The sequence below is a fragment of the Erinaceus europaeus genome, chromosome 3 (assembly GCF_950295315.1).
Source record: "Erinaceus europaeus chromosome 3, mEriEur2.1, whole genome shotgun sequence".
In the NCBI taxonomy this organism is placed as follows: Eukaryota; Metazoa; Chordata; class Mammalia; order Eulipotyphla; family Erinaceidae; genus Erinaceus; species Erinaceus europaeus.
The window spans coordinates 156607138-156630086 of NC_080164.1; the positions used below are offsets into that span (position 1 = coordinate 156607138).

The window sequence follows — 22949 nt, forward strand, 5'->3', positions numbered from 1 at the left end:
AACCTAGAACTGGATCTTCAGCCCATATGCCCAACTCCATGCTGCACCGGGTTTGGGAAAAACACCAAAGTAGTTTTAAATGGACTAACATGAATGGTGGCTGACAGCACTGTTTCTCAAATTTTCTTTTTAAGGAGCCAAGAAAGGAAGTGTACCTGGTCACAAGAAGCCAAGTTTCCAACACTGCTGTCCATCTTGGAGACCACAGGACTGTGCTGGAGGGTCTCAGGTCTCTGGACTGGCATCCTTCTCTCCCAGTTGCCCCAAATGCACTTTGCCTACCTGGAGAAGTCTATAGAAGTGATGTGATTTTAAATTTTGATTCTCTTCTGTTAAGAAGTGTGCCATCTCTCAAGGGCTGAGCAATCCTACACAAATATGCTTGCAGCAAGAATGGATGAAGAGGTAATGCAGGGAAATGCCATGCAAATAGCCTCCAAAGTCAAGGTTATGAATTTGAACTTGACAGTATTAAAACAAGGCAAGTCCCCAAGAGGCATCTGAGAACCGTTGCCTGCTGTTCTAATGCTTTACTTTCATTAGCGCACTCTCTTGTTCATACATCTGTGTACATACATTAGTCCTCCTGCTAGATCACTGATAGTTTGAGATCAGAACTGCACACTTACTGCCAGCATGTAGGACTCATGGCAGGCTTCAAATATGACTCAGTCAGTAAACACATGAATAAATGCACAAGGAGCTCTGAGGAGCCAATCTCTTAGGATACAGAAAATATAAATACAATTTAGATGCCATCCTTTTAGGAATCCCATCAAACATGTGCGGTTACTGTAGCATTTATTTTTAAATGAGATTCCAACATCACTAAACAAGAATACTTCCCCTTAATACCACAATGATTAGGGCATATCAACATGAAGCACTCTTTATTGGTTCTGATAGAGGAAGAGTGGTTATTTCAGAGACCACAAAGAAAATGAAGTTGGCCTGCACTTCTTCCTGCACGGCAGTCTCTCTCAGTTTCGGATCAATAGGACTGTTAGTATTACATTCTTCCAAAACTGTTCATGATTATTTAAATCAACAATGAGTAATCACTAGTTTTAACAACAGAAAAGGACATCAAATGCAACTAAATAAAGAACAGCTTAGTCCTATACTCAGTAGAAGTAATTTTCAAAAGTTTTAAGGCCATTACTTAATGAAGAAAGTAGAAAGCAGGGAGTTCGGCGGTAGCACAGCAGGTTAAGTGCAGGTGGCGCAAAGCGCAAGGACTGGCATAAAGATCTCGGTTCGAGCCCCCGGCTCCCCACCTGCAAGGGAGTTGTTTCACAAGCAGTGAAGCAGGTCTGCAGGTGTCTCTCTTTCTCTCCCTCTCTCTGTCTTCCCCTCCTCTATCCCTTTCTCTCTGTCCTACCCAACAACGACGACATCAATAACAATAATAATAACTACAACAATAGAACAACAAGGGCAACAAAAGGGAGTAAATAAATAAATATATAAAAAAGAGTATTTTTAAAAAAAAGTAGAAGGCACAGACTAAATTTAAGAACCTAAAAAAAAAAGAAATCCATTGTAATTAAGTCTGATTTTAGATTTTGATTGCATAGGAATAAGAGTGGTGGTGGACTAAGTGTGGGAATCCAGGTCTAGAAATGATCAGGATCAAGAATTATAATAAACTATGCAAAAGTAAAAAAAATTAAATGACTTTTCAAGTTTCAAATAATTAAATGATCAAAGAGTTAAAGAGAAAATAAATATTAACACACTGAACAGAAAACATGAACACATTTAAGCTGTTCATTAATTTTACTTTCTGGGGAGTCAGGTGGTAGCGTAGCGGGTTAAGCACACATGGCGCAAAGCACAGACCGGCATAAGGATCCCGGTTCAAGCTCCTGGCTCCCCACCTGCAGGGGAGTCGCTTCACAGGCGGTGAAGCAAGTCTCAGGTGTCTCTCTTTCTCTCTTCCTCTCTGTCTTCCCCTTCTCTCTCCATTTCTCTCTGTCCTAACAACAATATCAACAACAATAACAACTAAAACAACAATAAAAACAACAAGGGCAACAAAAGGGAAAATAAATATAAGAAAAAAATTTATTTTATAAGCAACTGATATATGTATATACATGAAAGATGACTGGCCCACATATGGCAGTAATAACTGTACAGGGAGGGAGAGAGGGAGATACAGGCTTTCTAGCTTTTCAATGACAATAGACACAACAAATTATAGAGAAGACCTATCATTTATTTTAACTAAAGCACATTCACTACAATATATTGTTAAAAGTCATTTTTTAAAAGTTGATCATTTCTAAAATCCATCTCTCCTTTTCACCAGAGTTTCACTGCTCTGAATTGATTTTTTCCAGATAGATATAGAGAGACCACAGCATGGGAAGTGTCCCATGTGGTGTACAAAGGCTGATTCCTGAGTCAAGCACATGGCGAGGCAGGCCCTCTCTCAGATGAGCTATCTCATTGGCCCCTAAAGTCTGCATCTTTTAATTCAGATAATGCCCCCATTAAATGAAACACCAACACTAAAGTGACGGTTCTCTGTGAGAGACCTGAGTCTTAGCCTACTAGAGCTGACCACCATCTCCAGGGATATAAAATGTGTCCATGATGAAGTAAAAATATTCCTTGGATTATATGCATATATAAAATAGATGTTTAGTAATACAAAAACTGATGTAGCAGAGTTTGGCCTTTTGTGACACCGGGCAGAAAAAGAATCATTGTGATCTGACTTTACCCAGGCTCAACTTTTTAGAGCAATGTTGGTTTGTAAGGTTTCACCAGCTTTTTATTCACTTTAAAAATCAAACATAGTGCTATGAGAGATCTATGTAAAAAAAAATATAAATACTTGTAGTGATGGTATAAATCACTTGGCCATCAAAAATACTGCTTAACAAATGAGGTTCATCTTAAATGTAGGCAAATGCTATTCAGCTCAACGGTGGGACATTTACTCTGCTTTTCGTTGCAGGTTATATTTTTGTGGCTGGAAAAAATGTTCTTCAATAGCGCTGACTAATTCATTGAGTTCTTTCCTCAGCTGCTCAGGATCACTGGAAAAGAAGGAGGGGAGAGGGAATTTCAGATCAGTGGTCTTTCAAAGAGGTATTTCAAAACATATTTTAAATTCTACATATATTGATGTTAAGTTCCTGGTTCCTGTGGGGGGGGGATGGAGCAGTGCTGCAGGTGTCTTTCTTTTTCTCCCTCTCATTCTTCCCTTCTCTCTTCTTCTCTAATTCTCCTCTGTCTCTAGTAAAAATAAATAAATAAATAAACAAGCTCCTGGTCCCCATTTGTAGGTAGAAAACTAGAGTGGTGAAGCAGTGCTGCAGATCTCTCTCTCTCTCTCTCTCTCTCCCTATTTCCCTTCCCTCTCAATTCTTCTCTCTTCTCTCTTTCTCTTATCAAATAAAGAAGAATAAGGAGGAGAAGGAGGAGGAGGAGTGGGCGTAGCTAGCTATGGCTATGCAAAGTGGTGCAAACCTCATGCCTGAGGTTCTGAAGTTCAAGGTTCAATCCCTTGCACCACCATAAGCAAGAGTTGATCCGTACTCTGGTTAAAAATAAATTAATAAATAATTTAATTGATTAATTAATTAAAAAGGAGGAGGAGGAGGAAACCTGGAGACAAAAAAAATTAAAATAAAAAGCTCTACCTACAATTGTCAAGTAATACTGAAATTGAACCTTAAGAGGAGGGATAACCAGACAAACCAAAACTTTGGTCACTTAAGTATGGGTACATATCTGTTGGCAAGGATCCCCCCAGAATAAAACAGAACAAAAACAATTCAAAGACAATATCCATTATTTCTAAAGGGGTTTCCCTAAGTCTCTGCTATAAAATAAAAATAAAAATAATAAAATCCCTTTGCTAACAGCAGCAAATGCTGGAGAGGTTGTGGGGTCAAAGGAACCCTCCTGCACTGCTGGTGGGAATATAAATTGGTCCAGCCTCTGTGGATAACAGTCTGGAGAACTCTCAGAAGGCTAGCAATGGACCTACCCTATGACCCTGCAATTCCTCTCCTGGGGATATATTCTAAGGAACTTAACATACCCATCCAAAAAGATCTGTGTACACATACGTTCTTGGCAGCACAATTTGTAATAGTGAAAAACCTGGAAGCAACCCAGGTGTCCAACAACAGATGAGTGGCTGAGCAAGTTGTGGAATATCTATCTACACAATGGAATACTACTCAGCTATAAAAAATGGAGACTTCACCGTTTTCAGCCGATCTTGGATGGACCTTGAAAAATTCAGGTTAAATGAAATAAGTCAGAAACAGAAGGATGAATATGAGATGATCTCACTCTCAGGCAGAAGTTGAAAAACAAGATCAGAAGAGAAAACAGAAGTAGAACCTGAACTGGAATTGACGTATTGCACCAAAGTAAAAGACTTGGAGTGGGGGTCGGGGGGCGAAGAATACAGGTCTAAGAAGGATGACAGAGGACCTGGTGGGGGTTGTATTGTTATATGGAAAACTGGGAAATGTTATGCATGTACAAACTATTGTATTTACTGTCGAATGTAAAACATTAATTCCCCAATAAAGAAATGAAAAAAAATCCCTTTGCACTTCTCATACACATTTAAAAGAAACACAATATTTGGTCTAAACAGATCTGTGATGTGTTTGCACTTCACACAGAACAGTAAACTTTTGTGACTCCAGCTGTTACTAAATCAGGCTGAACTTTTACAGATGATGTCACTGTGAAGCCTGCAGCATCCAGCATACAAATCTCCCTGATCCTGTTGAACTTCTAACCACTGGGAGCTGGGCTGCAGCCTGTCCCGAAGGTCTTCCTAGACTAGACAGAACTGGGGAGCCTCCTAGTGGGCCTACAAGTCACACACTAGGAACTCGGAAGCCCAGTGTCCACAATTTTTACTCTACCTCCATATCTAAAGAATTAGAACTAAATCGAGAGTCCGGTGGTAGTGCAGCGGGTTAAGCGCACGTGGCGCAAGGACTGTGCTAAAGATCCCGGTTGGAGCCCCTGGCTCCCCACCTGCTGGGGAGTTGCTTCAGAGGCGGTGAAGCAGGTCTACAGGTGTTTTATTTTTCTCTCCTCCTCTCTGTCTTCCCCTCCTCTCTCCATTTCTCTCTGTCCTATCCAACAGTGATGACAACAACAATGATAACTACAACAATGAAACAATAAGGGCAACAAAGGGGAATAAATAAATATTAAAAGAAAAAAAGAATTAGAACTAAATCAAAATAGGATCCAGGGGGCTGGATCCCTCTAAGGAGATCAAGTTTTTAATCATGTAGAAATCATTAGTTTCCCTCCCTCCCTCCCTCCCTCCTTCCCTCCCTTCCTTCCTTCCTTCATCACAAGGGATGTTGCTGGGGGCTTAATGCCTGCACGACAACTCTACCACTCCTAGAGGCCATTTCTCCTTTTTATTAGCTAAGAGAGAAAAATGAGTTGGGGAGAGAAGAAGAGATTGAGAGACACCTGCAGACTACTCCACTGTTCGCAAAGCTTTCCTCCAGCACTTGGGGAGTGAAGGCTCAAACTCTAGTCTTTGCACATTGTAACATATGTTCTCAACCTGGTGCACCACCACCTGACTCCTAAAAACTCATTCTATACAAACAGCTGGAAGGTCAGGAACAGAGAAAATCCATCTGTAACTACCCAGGCTTCTAGTAGCTCATGGGTCACATCACTGGCATCATGTGAGTTACCATAAGGACTTCAAACCAAAAAAGCTAGCTATGAAACACTGAGTCTCATATTTCCAACTTTCACTATTTCAGTTTCGATCATCTTTAATACAAACAAACTTAAGTTTGATGGAGATGGTAATCCATATAATTAGTTCATTTTCTTACACTGTAATTGCTAAACAGTACCATGAAAACAATCCATTTTATTACAGACATTAATTCCTGCTCTCCTACCTAGCTGCATGCCCTTGGGCAAGTGGTTTAGCCTCTCCATGGCCCAGATTCCTCATTTGTAAAACTGGAATAAAAGCTTTGCCATCTCAAGAGAGTTATAATATAGATTAAGATAAATTATGCAAAGCAATTAGCACAGAATCTGGCCCATAAACCCCAATACATTTAGTCATCATTATAATTATTTTTACCACCACTGGTAACACATAAAGTAATTATGCTTTATAAGTGCATATGAATCACACAGGCTTTTTTTTTTTTCCATCTCTATAAATATGCTTTGAAGGAAGTAACAGTTCTCAAGAAGTCACATAACTAAATGACTTTTTCTGGTACTGGGGCTTTGCACCTGAGTGATCTCACTACATCCAGCTGACTCCCCCCAACCCCCTCTTAATTTCAAAGAAAAAGAGAGGATACAGAAAGAGGATAGACACCATAGCTGGGCTCCACTGTTCATAGAGCTTTTCCCGATACTGTACATGGTGCTCCTGCAACGTTCCAGAGGATGAACATAGGTCCTCATGCATGAGAAAGTGTGCACAGAACATACCAGGTGAGCCATCTCCAGCCCTACTAATAACTTTAAAATACATATGCCTAGCTGACTGATATAATCATCATCTAGATATTGAGGTGTAAAAAATCATGGGGTTTTTAGGAGACACATATTGAAGCCCTCAATTTACTTCCAAAAGGCTCAGGAAATAAAATACTCTGTATATGCATGTATATATATACACATCACACATACGGAGACAGACCAAATATTGTAAAAAGTTAATTACAGAGTATAGATCAGAGTAGGCAAACTGTGGCTTGTTTTTGTCAACTAAGTAGCTGTACTGAAATCTACCCACACTCACTTTCCTCCCTCCCTCCAATCCTTCCCCCTTCCTTCCTTCTCTCTTCATTGCCAGTAGGATTATCACTGGGGCAGCAGCTAGTTTTCCTTTTTTCCCCCTTTCTATATTTTATTTGACAGGACAGAGAGAAATTGAAAGGGGAGGAGGAGATAAAGAGTGAGAGAGAAAGACAGACACCTGCAGACCTGCTTCACCACTCGTGAAACTTCTCCTCTGCAGGTGGTGAACAGGGGCTTGGACCCGGATCTTTGCAAATGGTAATGTGTGCACTCAACCGACTGCACCATTGCCCAAGCCCCCACATATTCCTGTCTATGGTTGTTTTCTCTCTGTAACAGCAGAGCAGAGTGGTTCCAACGGAGACCATAGGAAAATAAGTAAAAACAGAATTACAAAAAGATGTCCATGGAAAACCATACTTAAGAAATTAGCAAACATTATTTTTTAAACACACAAGGCAATGCTGATACATAATATTCAATAAAATATTCACAACTGAAAATAGAATATTAACTGTCTAATATATTTGTGCAAACTGTTGATAGTTAAGTCTGTGCCCTCCAAGCACAAAAAGGTTTTGTCAATAGATAAGGATTGTAGTACAGTCTTATGGCATCTTGAATATATCTGACTGTCATTTTGATGTTTGAGAGACATTATCATGACTCTGACTGTTGGATGGGAGCTTTTATTCAAGAGACTCAGATTCCACCTAGGAATAGAATGCCAAATATCTCATGTTCTTGTGACCATGCATTATAGTTATGCTGTAGTATTTCTCTCCTTGCTATCAACAGTCACCTCCCCTGCCTACTGAAATGGAACAATTCTTTCACTGTCCTAATTTGCAGCACTTAATCATCTTTTACTGGCTTGCTGATTTTAGATGCTGTGGACAATCTAGCTATCAAAACTCACATTTTCAACTGTAAATTCTATGGAATCCAAATGCATATCAAGTATTTCTGGAAAAGCATTCTAATTAAGCTATGTGATAAGTATAAGATATTTAATAAATCTTGAAGAGTTGGTGGGAAAAATGTGAAAGAGGTCAATAATTTTGATAAGGACTACATGTTATAGCAACATCTGAAATTACTAAGTAAAATATATCATTAGAATTCATTTTTACAAGAATAGGAAAGCTTCCAATGGAGGAGGTGGGATGGAGAACTCTAGTAGTGAGAACTGTGTGGAACTGTATCCCTCTTATCCAACAGACTTGTTATTCATAATTAAATCAATTTAAAAAAAAGACAAAAGAAAAAAAGGATTCCTTTTACTTGCTTCTTTTCATTGTTGGAAAATAAGTCTAGCAGATTTCATGTTGCAGATGTGTCTCATGTTTTATTTATAGTGGACTATCTTGCTTTAACTGACCTTAGAAATATTTTGGCAACTCTAAATATTCTGATTTTTAATGATTTTTCTGAATAGGAAGTGCTAGTTGACTGAGTTTTAAATAGGTATGTGATATCATATTTACATGTAATAATTTTATATGCTGCAATAGTTAAAAGTTCAAAACATTATGGTTATTGAAAAGTTACCAGTTTAAACCCATCATGATCACAAAAGCATAATACTGAAGCTCCCAAAACAAACATTAATTCTTTGGTAACAAGAACTCTTTATTTTTAGTTTATTTATTTAAAAGCTTTTTTTTTTTTTTTTTTTTTTAGAGACAGACAGAAACTGAGAGGAGAGAGGATAAAGTAGGGAGGGTGAGAGAGTGACCCCTACAACACTGCTTCACTGCTTGTGAAGCTTCCCACTGTAGGTAGGGACTGGGGCTTGAACCTGGGTCCTTGCGCAGAGTAACATGTGCCCTCAAGCAGGTGTGCTATCACCTTGCCTGGTGATCGGAGCTCTTTCTGGAAATGGTAATGAAGTGAAGGTGGGACTTGGAAGCTTATATAAACTGGTCTTAAACTGGTGTGGTTGTTCTTCCTTTCTGCTGAGTTGGGCCTGTTGATATGTGAGCAAATGGTTCTCTTGATCCTTCTCTCTCTCTCTCTTTTTACCTCCAGGGTTATCACTGGGACTCGTTTTTTGTTTGTTTGTTTGTTTGTTTGTTTTTGTTTTCCTCCAGAGTTATCACTGGGGCTTGGTGCCTGCACTATGAATCCACTGCTCCTGGAGGTTATTTTTCCGCTTTTGTTGCCCTTGTTGTTTATCACTGTTGTTATTATTATCGTTGTTGCATAGGACAGAGAGAAATCAAGAGAGGACAGGAAGACAGAGAGGGGGAGAGAAAGACAGACACTTGCAGACCTGCTTCACCCCTTATGAAGCGACCCCCTGCAGGTGGGGTGCTAGGGTGCTCAAACCCGGATCCTTGAGAGGGTCCTTGCACTTCGTGCCATATGCGTTTAACCTGCTGCACTACCGCCCAGCCTCCTTGATCCTTCTCTATTTCTCACCGCCCATGTGTACTCCAACATGTGGGTGTTCTCAGTTTTCCTAAATAAAGTTTAAAATTCCTGAGGGGGGAATAAATTACTCTTTCTGACACACTCCCTAGTACCTAGCACAGACTTATACACAGCATGTACTCAAAGATATTTGTCAAGTGTGTGCAGTGGATTTAATACATGACATCAGAGAGAGAGATAGAGAGAGATAGAGAGAGAGAGATAGAGAGAGAGAGAAGACAACCTCTTGTGTTATCTGGAAGGTGGAACAGTGGACTGTGTTGGACCCTCAAGCATGAGGTCCTAAGTTGGATCCTTGGCATCATATATACCAGAGTGATTTTCTTTTCTATCTCTCCCCTTCTCCTCTCTCATAAATAAATATATAATTAAACACATACATACATATCTTGGTGCTAGCTAGTTAGTCTCCAGCAGAACATACTTGAAACAAGAAGTTTCATTATTATCATGGCGATTAAGAATGAAATTTCCCTCTACAAAGAAAGTTAGGAGAGAAGTGAAGTAATGCTGTAGGAAGTTAAGACACACTTGTCCCAGGATAAGTGTCTGTGCTTATCATATGTCTTTATGTAGGTTCTGAAACAACATTCCTAATTAAACTACACCGTGAAATATGTGACTTAGCATCTGAGTGGCACCAACTAGGAAATACAGAGAATGAAAGTCGGGGTAGCTGTAACCACATCATACCTAGTTCCAGGGGGGGCACGCAGCTCCGAATAGTACTTGATTTTGGGCTCTGTTCCACTGGTCCGAATAGTGGCCACACCTCCATTAGCAAACATAAAGGTGATCATTTGGCTGCTTTTACTGGTAGGGAGAACCTAGGAATTTATTTATATATGCATTATACATTTAAGTAATAACATAGACTATTCTGATCAGGCTAGTTTTCCCTGAATAAGCAAGAAATAAAAGTGGTCAACTCTCGTGGTTAGAAAACAACACTATTTTTAAAAAGACTTACCTTATGTGCAACCAGAGCACTTTATTTCTGTCATAGGTGATACCAGGATTGAACCTATGGTCTCATATGCATACAAGGAATATGCTCTACCTCTTGAGTCAACTCTCCAAGCACAAGAATATTTTTTTAGGTTAACAGAACTCATGTGGATAAACTACTGTATACTAATAATAATATGATTAAGTTGTGAAAAATAAGTAACCTATTATATTGGCTTTTTACTTTTCTAGTTCTATTATTGCAATCTCCAAAAGTTTTACCATAATTGAAATGCATTATTTTGGGGGCTGGAGAGGAGGGGAGCGCATTGCAAAAAGCTCACAAAATACTAGATCCTATTTCACTTTAAACAGTCAATAGAGGTGCTTTAATTTTTTTTTTTATAAAAAAGACTGATTCAAAAAAAAAGAAAGAAAAGAAAAAGACTGATTCATTTATAAGAGAGATTGAGCCAGAGTGTCTGGAATATGTGATGCTGGGGACAACGTTCAGGACCTCATGCTGAAGGTGTGGTGCTTTTTGTTGTTCCGCATCCTGGACCACTTCTGTTCTTTCCTTTTTCCCTTTCTTTCTTTTATATCAGTGATTGAACCTAGAACCTTAGAGCCTCTGCATGAAAACGTTTTGGGTAACTACTATACCATCTCCCCAGCCTTTAAGAACCTTTCTTCTTCTTCTTCTTTTAAAATATTTATTTATTCCCTTTTGTTGCCTTTGTTGCTTTATTGTTGTAGTTATTATTGTAGTTGTAATTGATGTCATCATTGTTTGGTAGGACAGAGAGAAATGGAGAGGAGGGGAAGACAGAGAGGGGGAAAGATAGTAGACACCTGCAGACCTGCTTTATCGCCTGTGAAGATTCCCCTGCAGGTGGGGAGCCAGGGGCTCGAACCGGGATCCTTACACTGGTCCTTGCGCTACGTGCACTTAACCTTCTGCACTACTGCCCGACTCCCAAGAACCTTCTTTTTTTAATATAAAAGTTTCTAGGAGATGTATTGCTAGCTGATTCCTTCCCAAGTTCTCCTAAAGAGACAGAATATGAAAAATGCAAAAGCAAACACAAGGACACAGAAGAAGAGAAAAAAAGCAGCTGATTGGGTGACCAACCAATACTGGAAGTTGGAAACAGATGGAGGAGCAGCATGAGTCAGAAGAAACACTGAACACTGACAGCTAAGCCTCTGTAGGAGAGACTGGAACCAAGTCAGTTACTCTACAAAACTCTCAAAGCTCACTCACTACCTGCGGTCACTAAGCTCTGCTAAGGGCAGGGTGGTGGCAAAGGTGGCATCGGAAAGGAGCCATAAGACCCTCCTAAGTCACCCTCTGCCCACAGCCACTCAATACCAGGAGATGGTTTAATTCTCTGGTGTAGTTGAGCCAGACAAGGCTGGGAACTGCGTGGGACACCAGGTGCTGTGGAGACCAGTGTATGAAGAGAACAGAGATCAAGTCAGAATACACAGAGTGACTGACTAAATGCCAGCACTCTGTGCCTATACGCCAAAACCCCCCCCCCCCATTTCTCCACCACTTCCAGGGAGCCAGCCTTCCAGATGACAGTCCTCAGGCAAGAGGCCATGGTGAAAGTAAGGCTTTCTCAGCTAGCCCTGCTAATGCCCCATGTAAAGGTTAGTGAACTACCCAGCCTCTTTAGAATGAAGCATATCAATTGACAGAGCTTATGTGTGTACACAGAGTTTCCAACCAGCTTTTTAGCATGCAACGGGCAATGAAGGATCACCAGGAAGAAAAGATACCTGATAAAATATAAACTCTGAAGCAGACAAATAAAGACAATAAAAGTGGGGGTAGATATCATAATGTTTATGCAAACTGACTTTTAATCCTGAGGCTCCCAGGTCCCAGGTTCAATCTCCAGCACTACATTACCAGAGTTGAGCAGTGTTCTGGTGAAAAAGAAAAGTAAAGACAATACAGAGAAACAAAAATATACACTTTAAAGAAAGCTGTAGTATCCTTGAAGACAAGACCAACAGCCAGCAGAACCAAAAGTTCATTATGAGGAAATCTTTCCAAAAGGAGGACAAAAAGATTCAGAGACAATGAAGAGAGAGAAACAGGGAAAAATATATCAGTTCTGGACAGTCAGTATCTAAGGCTCCATAACTAAAAATTTATTGTGAAACGAAGAAGAGAAAATGTAGGGGGTGAGGTTTTTTTTTTTTTTGCAAACAACCAGTAAGAACCTTTCCGTTAGCAGAAAAATCAAGAAAAATTCTCAGAACTCTAAGTAAGGAAACTAAATAACCAATAAAGACCCACAAAGTACTTCACCACCTGGAGAAATGAATGTAAAAGAGAACTATATTAAGGCATATTTGGAAGAAGGTTCAATAGCTAGAGCCCATGCTTTGCATGTCTGAATCCTGGGCTCCATCCTCAGCACTTTATAAAACCATGTAGTGCTTTGGTCTTACTCATTAAATAATATATAAAACCAATCTTAAAAATATATTACTTGCTCCCCATAGATCTTTGGTCCATACACCCACAGGGATAAAGAATAGGGAAACCTCCAATGGAGAGGAGGGGATATGGAGCTCTGGTGGTGGTGGGGACTGTATGGAACTGTACCCCTCTTGTCAATCATTATTAAATCACTAATAAAAATAATACCACCGTGGGGCCAGGAGGTGGCACATATTATAGTGCTCAAGGACCCAGGTTCAAGCCTCTGGTCACCGCCTGCAGCTGGGAAGTTTCACAAGTGGTGAAGCAGAGCTGTAGGTATCCTTTGCTTTCCATCACTGTATTTCCCCATACCCTCTCAATTTCTCTGGGTCAATTTTTTTAAAAGTTTGTATAACTGAATTTCAGAATCCAAGGCTGAGTAGAAAGATCCTAAAAATCTTCCCACAGAGAAAATGGTATGTCACAGGAAAAAGGACTGGGGGGGTGGGGGAAGCCACATGCAACATCTTCTGCACACCGCAGGTCCTTTGTGAATGTGACCCTGCAACACCTGAAGCTGAGTAACAAAAAGTATGGGGGCCAATAAGACATTTTTTGATCTTGATGTCTCTAAAAGATGTGATCTGGGAAAAGTAAATATAAGAAGAGGAGGGCATAGAGTTCAAGTGTAAGGATCTCAATTTCTTCACTTGAGTGGTGAAAGGCATTCCCAGGATGACAGCTATGTGTCCAGCCCAGTGGGCATGTGGCCCTGGCCCAGGCAGAGTGGGGAACAAGATGGAGGGAACAAAATTGTTGGTATGCTTCTAGTTCTGCTTCTGGGATCCCTTCTGTTACATTGCTTGACCTTGTGGTCTATTTACATGGTCATTCTGTTACATTGTTTTGGTCTCGCTCCCCCTGCCTCCCGGAGATTTGGTTTAGTCCTTGGCTTTTCACACTTCTTGCTTCTCCCCTCCCCCTATCCTACATACTTCTTTGGTTCCTGACGCTGCCGCTGGAGGAGAAAAAGGCAGGACAGGATCGTGTTATGATTAGGTTGTTGGACTGCTTGCCCGCTCGTAAATAAAGATTACACTGCGTTCTCAGCTCAGCCATGAGTTTCTGGTCGTCTCCCGCCTGAGAAGCCAGCCCAGAGAAAACAACACAAAATGCTGATTTCCTCATGTGTCACATGAGGACATTAGCCCTGAAGGCCTGTGGAACCTTTTTTTTAATCTTTTTATCTAGTCCAGGTTTTTTTTAACTTTATACGTCTCACTTATCATTCATTTATATTTCTAGCTAAGTGTGTAACATTGCCCTCAATTAAATATGTGATGGTGTTAGGCTTGTTGACATGTAGAAAAATGTAAATGGAGAAGGGTTTGATAAAAGCAGACAATACTTACAGCTTTTTTATCGGGTTGGCTATCATCATAGCCAGTTGTAAGATCCCTAATGCCAGAAATTTCAAATCGGCCACAAGCTTTTGGGTAATTATTCTTTCCATCATAGTTTCTAAGGTTTTCAAATAATTTTTTAATGGTGACTTGATCATGGCAGATAAAATATGAAGCTTTGGTTATATGGTAGCCATACCTAGCAAACAAATAAAACGTATGCAAAATTAGGTAGAAATAACTTTACCTAGTATACACAGAACATATAGAACCAGTATATTCTTTTTTTTAATATTTATTTTACTTATTTATTCCCTTTTGTTGCCCTTGTTGTTTTATTGTTGTAGTTATTATTGTTGTTGTCATTGTTGGATAGGACAGAGAGAAATGGAGAGAGGAGGGGAAGACAGAGAGGAGGAGAAAAAGACAGACACCTGCAGACCTGCTTCACCGCTTGTGAAGCGACTCCCCTGCAGGTGGGGAGCCGGGGTTCGAACCGGGATCCTTATGCCGGTCCTTGTGCTTTGCGCCACCTGCGCTTAACCCGCTGTGCTACAGCCCGACTCCCCAGAACCAGTATATTCTAAAGTAAATGAGACTAATAACTATGACTGGCTTCAAAGGAATAATATAGCATGAAAAAGAGGAAGAACAATAACCCCCTGTAGGTTTCTAAACTAGTTCTTTGTTTTTACTTAGCCAAACTTTACATCAGGCTCAACCTGACGCTGTTGACTGGCTATGGAAGAAGGGCAAACGCTAGAAGAAGAAGAAACTTAGCCAATGGGATGCATTGGATCGACCTTCTCGTGGTGCATCCCGTGAGTACCCATTCATTGGGGAAACTGACGATCCTTCCTAGCCGACTGAATCCACATGGATCCCAGTCACTTTCAAAGCCAGCAACAAGCAGCTCCTGACAGCTTTCAACCTGACGCTGTTGACTGGCTACGGAAGAAGGGCAAACGCTAGAAGAAGACGACTTAGCCAATATTCTTAAGTATTGATAGCATGCATTTTATCTTATTTTGATTATATCTGTAGGTATAAGTTTTATCGGGGCAGTCACATCAGGTCCATGACCTCATGGACTAATTGTGGCTATTTTGTATTACAAAGTCAGAGTTGAGTGATAGTTGTAAAGAATAAACAGATGTTTCACAAACACATTAAAAAAATTTTTTTTATATTGGACACCTAAAATCACATTCTCCAACTGACCATTTCTGTGACTCATGACCTTATACATTAAGGATGAATGCACTTGACAGTGGTAGTTGTTAATAGGTAGTTAAGCATCAAAAGGAAAGGATGATCCTTTTTCCTTAGTTATCATAACAAATATAAACCAACAAAACTTAGACTCATGCTTTACAGCTAACACCTCTTGAATCTGCAATGAATAGGGCAAATCAAACTAGGAAGCAAATAGTAGTTCTCTGAGTAGGACCACAGCACCATCATGGGCTGGGAATTTGCTAGAAAGACAAATCCGTGGTCCCTACCCCAGATCTACTTAGAAACATCAGGGATTGGGGTGTAGTACTTGGCAGTCTAATCAGACAACCAGGCAATTCCGAAGTTTGTTCAAGTCTGAGAACTGCTGAGATATTTTCTTGAGGTAGAAACCAAAGAAAGGATGCTTGAGAGAAGATTAGTATCCCAAGTACACATTAAAAAAGAAAGAAAAAAAAACATTCAAAATATTGTGTCATTATAATTAACCAGAGTTAACAGAAACTTACTCAACATAGATGGCCTTTAGCTGCTGCGACAAAGACAAATTCTTGGTTGCTAGAAAACTAGCCAGCTCTGCGCTAATGACTGCGGCACTGACTCCATCTTTGTCCAGAACAAAAGGGCAACACATATATCCTGTAGAAAAACATGTCATCCACATACCCTCAGCAGTGAGTTCCTTTACAACACAAACCTATATTCATTCAGTCAGTCTGTTGTATAAGGGGCTGAACAGTTTGGGTATATGGACACCTCTCATTTATCATGATCATGCTTAACAGTCTAATCCAAAGCCTAGCACATAGTCGGCCTTCTAGAAGTAACTGCTGAATAATCTGTAAGGAGAATAATTCTTCCCCCACCTCCTCTCAAATCATGCTCATTTCCTAGGTCCAGGCCAAATTCTTCTATTTTAATTGAAATTATCTCCAATTTTTCTAGTTAGTGCTTTTTTATTTAGCATTCTCTGAATCCCCACAGTTCTTATGAATTCACTGTTCATTCTGACATGGGATAATCACATCTAGCCTATAATTTTGTGTGTAGTTACCTAACTAGATCTATATAAATAGCTGTAGGCTAAGGTATGTGCTAACCATTAATTTCTGAGACACTGTGCAGCTGATAGACATACATATTTGCTGAAGAATTGTAAACAAAAAATACAATTACAATTAATTACAACTACAAAAATTTTACAAACATTACAATCAATTTACAGAGGGCTGGGAGATAGCTTAGAGGCAGAAAACATGTTTTGTGTACATGAAGTCCTGGGCTCCAGTCCCAGCACCACACTACAACAAGAAAGACAAAAACAAAGTAGGACACCAACAATTCTGGGGTGATACTCTGGTTTATTAAAAAGTAAAACAAGGGGGTTGGGTGGTAGCATAGTGAGTTAAGCGCACGTGGCGCAAAGCACAAGGACCGGCGGAAGGATCCTGGTTCGAGCCCCCGGCTCCCCACCTGCAGGGGAGTCGCTTCACAGGCGGTGAAGCAGATCTGCAGGTCTCTATCTTTCTCTCCTCCTCTCTGTCTTCCCCTCCTCTCTCCATTTCTCTCTGTCCTATCCAACAACAATGACATCAGTGGCAACAATAATAATAATGCCAACAGCAAGGGCAACAAAATGGGAAAAAAATGGGCTCCAGGAGTCATGGATTTGTTGGTAACTGGCTACGGAAGAAGGGCAAACGCTAGAAGAAGAAGAAGTGCAGGCACTGAGCCCCAGCAGTAACCCCGGAGGCAAAAAAAAAGTAAAACAAAATAAATACCACTACAGCTCTAAAAACTGGCAAGATAGCTCACTTGTTGTCTAGTGCACTTGCTTTGTCATGGGCATGACCCAGGTTAGAACCTGGCCCCCAGCACACTGACGGAAACTTTAATTCTGTAGTGTCTTTCTGTCTGTCTCTCTATCTCTGTTTATTTATCTGAAAAAGTCAGCCTGGAGTGGTGAAGTCCCAGTGATAACCAAAAACAACAGCAAAAAAATAAAATAGCACTGGGGCTATTTTAAGTTATGTTAATAGTTATGCAGAGAGACTCTGATGCCTGAGGCTCCAAAGTCCCAGGTTCAATCCCCTGCCCCCCGCCCCCCCCCCCCACCAGAAGCCAGAGCTGAGCAGTGCTCTGGTAAAAAAATTAAAAAAATAAAATAAAATAGAATTGTAAAAAGATATAATTGGGGCAGGGAGACAGCATAATGGCCATTTCATGGGGAGTTGGGAAGTGGATTATCTGGTTAAGAGCAAATGTAACCATGAGCAAAGTCCCAGGTTCAAGCCCCCTGCTCCCCACCTGTGGGGGGAAGCTTCATGAATGGTGAACCAAGTACCGAAGGTATATCTGTCTCCCTCTGTATCTCCTCCTTCCCTTTCAATTTCTTTCTGTTTTATCAGATAAATTTTAAAAATGGCCACCAGAAGCAGTGGTTTCATCATGCAGACACCGTGTCCTAGCAATAACCCTGGTGGCAATAAAAAGAAAAAAAAAAGATTTTCATGCTTGAGGCTCTGAAGTCCCAGGTTCAGTTCCCAGCACTATCATAGCCAGAGCTGAACTGTGCTTCAGTCTCTCTCTCTCTCTCTCAATAAAATAAAAATTTAAAAAGATATAATTGCCAGTTTTGACAAGAGTAAAAGCTGACTTATCAGAAGAGTATGGAAAATACAGGATATATACATACAGCATAGCAGCTTCTACTAATCTCATAACTAACATATTTCTGGCACAAACACCTGACTTTCCAGTTTCTATAGCTAGCTTGCCTTCTGCTCATTTATGCTAACAACTGAAGACAAGCATTTCTCAGACATTTTGGTTGGAGTTAGGGTTGTCCTTTCAGGTGACAATTGCTTAGATGAAAGCACCACAATGGTTCCTCCTTCTTTCCTCTGGACAGACTTTCAGGCAGCACTGGTTCGGGGGAGGAGTACATTAGGCCTGATTCTCAAGCACAGTTGAGAAAATAACACAACTCCCCGAATATATAAGTTCTAAAGCTGCCAGCAGAAAATGTGCAGAATGCCACAGTTTCCTGTCATCTGGTGGGAAAGGATTTGCTTTATGACATTAGTGGTTGGGTGCTTTGTTTGCGATTCTCTTTAGGTTAAAAAAAAAAAAGTATGAGCTGTCAGGAACATTCAAGGCTCTTTGTGTCACAGAAGCAGAGCAAAATGTGCTGCCTTGGCTTTGCCGCTAATTTTTTGTACCCAAGACCAAATCCAAGCCATTTCCTATTTATTTACATTCTACATGTTACCTAATCTTGTGGTTATCATTATCACTTCTTACCAATAGCTTCTTCAAATGCAAACAAGACATTTTTCCCTTGGTCTATTAGCTGCTTGGCTCGGTTCCCCATCCACTTGAAGCCAGTTAATGTCTCCTAAAGAGATGGACCAGAAGAGAAACCTGTTAGATCTTCTACAGTGCAAAGTAAAAAGAGGAAAAAGCATGTCTCCCAGACACCTTACCTCAAAGTGAAAACCCTCCTTTAAGGCAATGGCCTGCAAGATTTTGGAGGAGACGGTACTGGACAGCATGTATGTGTCTTTGAGGGCACTGTGACTTTGGTTCTTTCCCTTCCAAGAAGTGAAAAGCCACCAGCCTAAAAGGGCGCCCAACTCATTGCCTGAAAATACTCTCCATTCGCCGCTGAAAGTAAAAACATAATACAATAATAACCTATGCATTCCAGTAATCCTTAAGACAGATGTTAGATCCTGTAAGAGGACAGGACAGCTAGTCATACCAGCCTCAAAGTAGTAGTTCTGCAAGACTACTGCTATCTTGTTTAAATGTCTGGTCAGAGGTGTCTGACTACCACTTCTCAATCAGCCTGACCAAAAACATGTCCTTGCTTTGAAGTGCACCTGGATCTCAGTGATGACGCATGATGCTTTCAGACATGTCTTCAGCAAAGGCTTTGATGTTAAACTTAACAGAAATATGCTGGCAAGATGCCCCCACATATAATTGCAGGTGTCTCTCTCTGATTTAGGAAAGTCTGGTCAGTACTGCTGATGCTGAGACAGTGACAGCTTGACCCAGATTAAGACAAAGTTCAGCACTAAAATGATCAGGACATCAGAGAATAGACATGTGACTTATCCCGGTGGCTACAAGGATATCTCACACTATCACCTATCTCCTATATACCTATCACCTTAGTGTAACCTTAGTGTAACTTTCTAGAAACTGAATTAGAATTGAACCTGCTTGATCATAACAACATTTAAATCTTTGGCATCCCACTGCTTCTAAAACATAAATATAAGTTACTTAGCCAGTACTTCTCTAACTCTACACCAGCCCTACCACTTATTAATCTTTAACACAATGTCAATACCCTATAGAAATGCCTTTCTAGGGCTTGAGGAATTGATTCTGAGAGTAGAAGTAGAAGTTGACTTCTCCTCTCCTTTCCCGGATCAACTAGAAATACCAAAGGAGACCACCTGGGACCACAACAAGACAGGACTAGAACGACTACAGGAACCCACCAAATCACCAAATCACCGGTGAGTGCAAACACACATTGCTGGTGACAGAGAGGAGCCTAGGGAGAGACTAACTGGCTGGTAACAATCCGGCGGTTTATCAGTTGAGACACCATGTCTAATCTGTTCCACCAACAAGGGGACAGCTGAAGGGAGGAGAGGACTCCCCAGAGACTCACCAAGTGCAACTCTGAATCTCCATTGCGGCTGCTCTCAGAATCTGGAGCAGCGGCAGGGAGGGACACCGGGGGACAGAGATCTAACCGGGAAACTCAGGAGAAGACCTATACGTCGGTGGCATAGCTGTGGGGCTGTGAAAGTCTCTTTGCATAACCACTGGACTATCTCTGCCACATCCTGACTTATCTCTTGGTCAGGAGTCAGTGATTAAGCTCAGAAGCCTACTTATAGTTTAGAAGCCCTCAGTCTCCCATAGCCTACAGAGAGAGAGAAAAAAAAAAAGGGGGCTTTTAAATCACTGAGCTCCAACTCAGGGACTAAAATACTATTGAAACAACTGTTAACTTCCATCACTGTTAACCCTTTAATTACCTTAGACACAAGTCAATCCAGGAAATAGTGATCAGTAATTTGAAAAGTACTAAGAGAGGGAACTCATAACATAATATATAAAATGGGTAAACCAACTAGAAGAAATATTGGAGAAACTAACCAGGACAACATTCCAGCTAAAAGCCCCCCCCAAAGGGTGAAGCACAAAATAACGAGTTCAACATCCAAACATTAGCTAAGGAAATAATCACAGGAGTTAGTAAAGAGTTTGAAAGAATTGTAATCAGAAATACAGGAACAACAAATGAGACTCTGGAAGAAAACACTAACTATCTCAAGGTTATTAGAGAGCTGAAAGCTGAAATAGCTGAGCTAAGAACACAACTAGCTGAACAAGCTAAAACAGTATCAGAACAGGGAAACAAAATAGATGAACTCCAGAAAACAGTAGAGGGCAGAGAGAATAGAATCATTGAGGCTGAAGACAGAATTAGCAAGATAGAGGATGAATTAGAGACAACTAAAAAAGAAGTAAGACATCTCAAAAAGAGATTAAGAGATGCTGAAAACAGCAACAGAGACCTATGGGATGACTTCAAAAGAAACAATATATGCATTACTGGCTTACCAGAGGAAGAAAGAGAGGGAGAGGAAGAAAGCATTCTTCAGGCCATAATAGCTGAAAACTTCTTTAGTCTAGACAACATCAAAGACATAAAGATTCAAGAAGCCCAGAGGGTCCCAAATTAACCCAGAATTAACCCAGACTTAAAGACACCAAGACACATCATATTTAGAATGGAAAGGAATAAGGATAAAGAAAGGATCCTGAAGGCTGCAAGAGAAAAACAAAGAGTCACCTACAAAGGAAAACCCATAAGATTAGCAGCAGACTTCTCCACACAAACACTACAGGCCAGAAGAGAATCGCAAGATATCTATCTAGTGCTCAATGAGAAAGGCTTTCAACCAAGAATACTATATCCTGCTAGACTGTCATTCAGACTAGATGGAGGCATCAAAACCTTCTCAGACAAGCAACAGTTGAAGGAATCAACTATCACCAAGCCTGACCTGAAAGAAGTTCTGAAAGGTCTTCTATAAACAGTCAGACCATCATAAATAGGACATATCAGAACACTCTAAAAGTCTACAAGAATGGCGTTAAAATATCTTCAATCTTTGATATCAATAAATGTCAATGGCCTGAATTCACCTATTAAAAGGCACAGAGTAGGAAGATGGATCAGAAAATACAACCCAACAATATGCTGTCTACAGGAAACCCACCTAATTCAACAAGACAAACACAGACTTAAAGTGAAAGGATGGAAAACTATCATATAAGCCAATGGCCCACAAAAAAGGGCAGGAACAGCTATTCTCATATCTGACACGATAGACTTTAAAATAGATAAGATTAAAAAAAGATAGGAATGGACACTACTTAATGCTCAGAGGATCAGTCAATCAAGAGGACTTAACAATTATTAACATCTATGCACCCAATGAGAAGCCATCTAAATACATCAAATGTCTACTGAAAGAGCTACAACAATATATTAACAGCAACACAGTCATAGTAGGGGACTTCAACAACACATTTTCTCAACTTGACAGATCATCCAGGCAGAAAATCAATAAAGAAATAAGGGAGCTAAATGAAGAGATAGATAAACTAGAACTATTGGACATTTTCAGAGTCATTCATCCCAAGAAACTGAAATACACATTTTACTCAAATCCACATGGATCATTCTCAAGGATAGACCATATGTTAGGCCACAAAGACAGCATCAGCAAATTTAAGAGCAATGAAATCATCCCAAGCATCTTCTCAGACCATAGTGGAATTAAACTAACACTTAACAATCAACAAAAGATTAGTAATAGTCCCAAAATGTGGAAGGTCAATAGTACACTTCTTAATAACCTCTGGGCCAACGAGGAAATAAAGGAAGAAATCACAATGTTTCGAGACTTCAATGAAAATGAAGATACAAGCTATCAAAATATTTGGGACACAGCTAAGGCAGTACTGAGAGGGAAGCTCATAGCTATACAAGCACACATTAGGAAACAAGAAAAAGCACAAATAAACAGCTTGATTGCACATCTTAAAGACCTAGAAGAAGAAGAAGAACAAAGGAACCCTAAAGCAACCAGAAGGACAGAAATCACTAAAGTTAGGGCAGAAATAAATAACATTGAGAATAAGAAAACCATACAAAAGATCAACGAAAGTAAATGTTGGTTCTTCAAAAGAGTGAGCAAAATTGACAAACCTTTAGCCAGACTCACAAAACAAAAAAGGGAGAAGACCCAAATAAATCAGATCATAAATGAAAGAGGAGATATCACAATAGACATCACAGAAATTCAACATATCATGCGAGGCTTCTATGAAAACTATATGCCACCAAGCTAGAGAACCTGGAAGAAATGGACGATTTCCTAGATACCTACCAAGTTCCAAAACTAAGTAAAGAGGAAGTGGATAACATGAGTAGGCCCATCACAGCTAATGAAATTGAAACAGTTATCAAAAATCTCCCCAAAAATAAAAGTCCTGGACCAGATGGTTTTACAAATGAATTCTACAAAACCTTCAAAGAACTAATACCTCTACTTTTAAAAGTTTTCCAGAAGATTGAAGACACTGGAATACTCCCT

At 40.1% G+C, this 22949-nt stretch overlaps 1 protein-coding gene across 3 annotated transcripts in view; it reads right to left on the reverse strand.

Moving 5' to 3' along the window:
- Positions 1–2049: 2049 nt before the first annotated feature.
- PGM2 (phosphoglucomutase 2) overlaps positions 2050–22949 on the reverse strand; it is a 43380-nt gene continuing 22480 nt past the window's right edge. For 2 of the 3 annotated variants that reach the window (XM_007522793.3, XM_060188223.1), the window contains exons 9-14: positions 18738–18918; positions 18556–18649; positions 15762–15891; positions 14026–14215; positions 9919–10052; positions 2050–3050 (exon numbers count right to left, since the gene is read on the reverse strand). In XM_007522793.3, coding sequence (XP_007522855.1) covers positions 2948–3050; positions 9919–10052; positions 14026–14215; positions 15762–15891; positions 18556–18649; positions 18738–18918 — 832 coding nt within the window. In that variant the 3' untranslated portion in view covers positions 2050–2947. The remainder of the gene's footprint in view (positions 3051–9918; positions 10053–14025; positions 14216–15761; positions 15892–18555; positions 18650–18737; positions 18919–22949) is intronic. The other variant, XM_060188224.1, reaches the window with a different exon arrangement.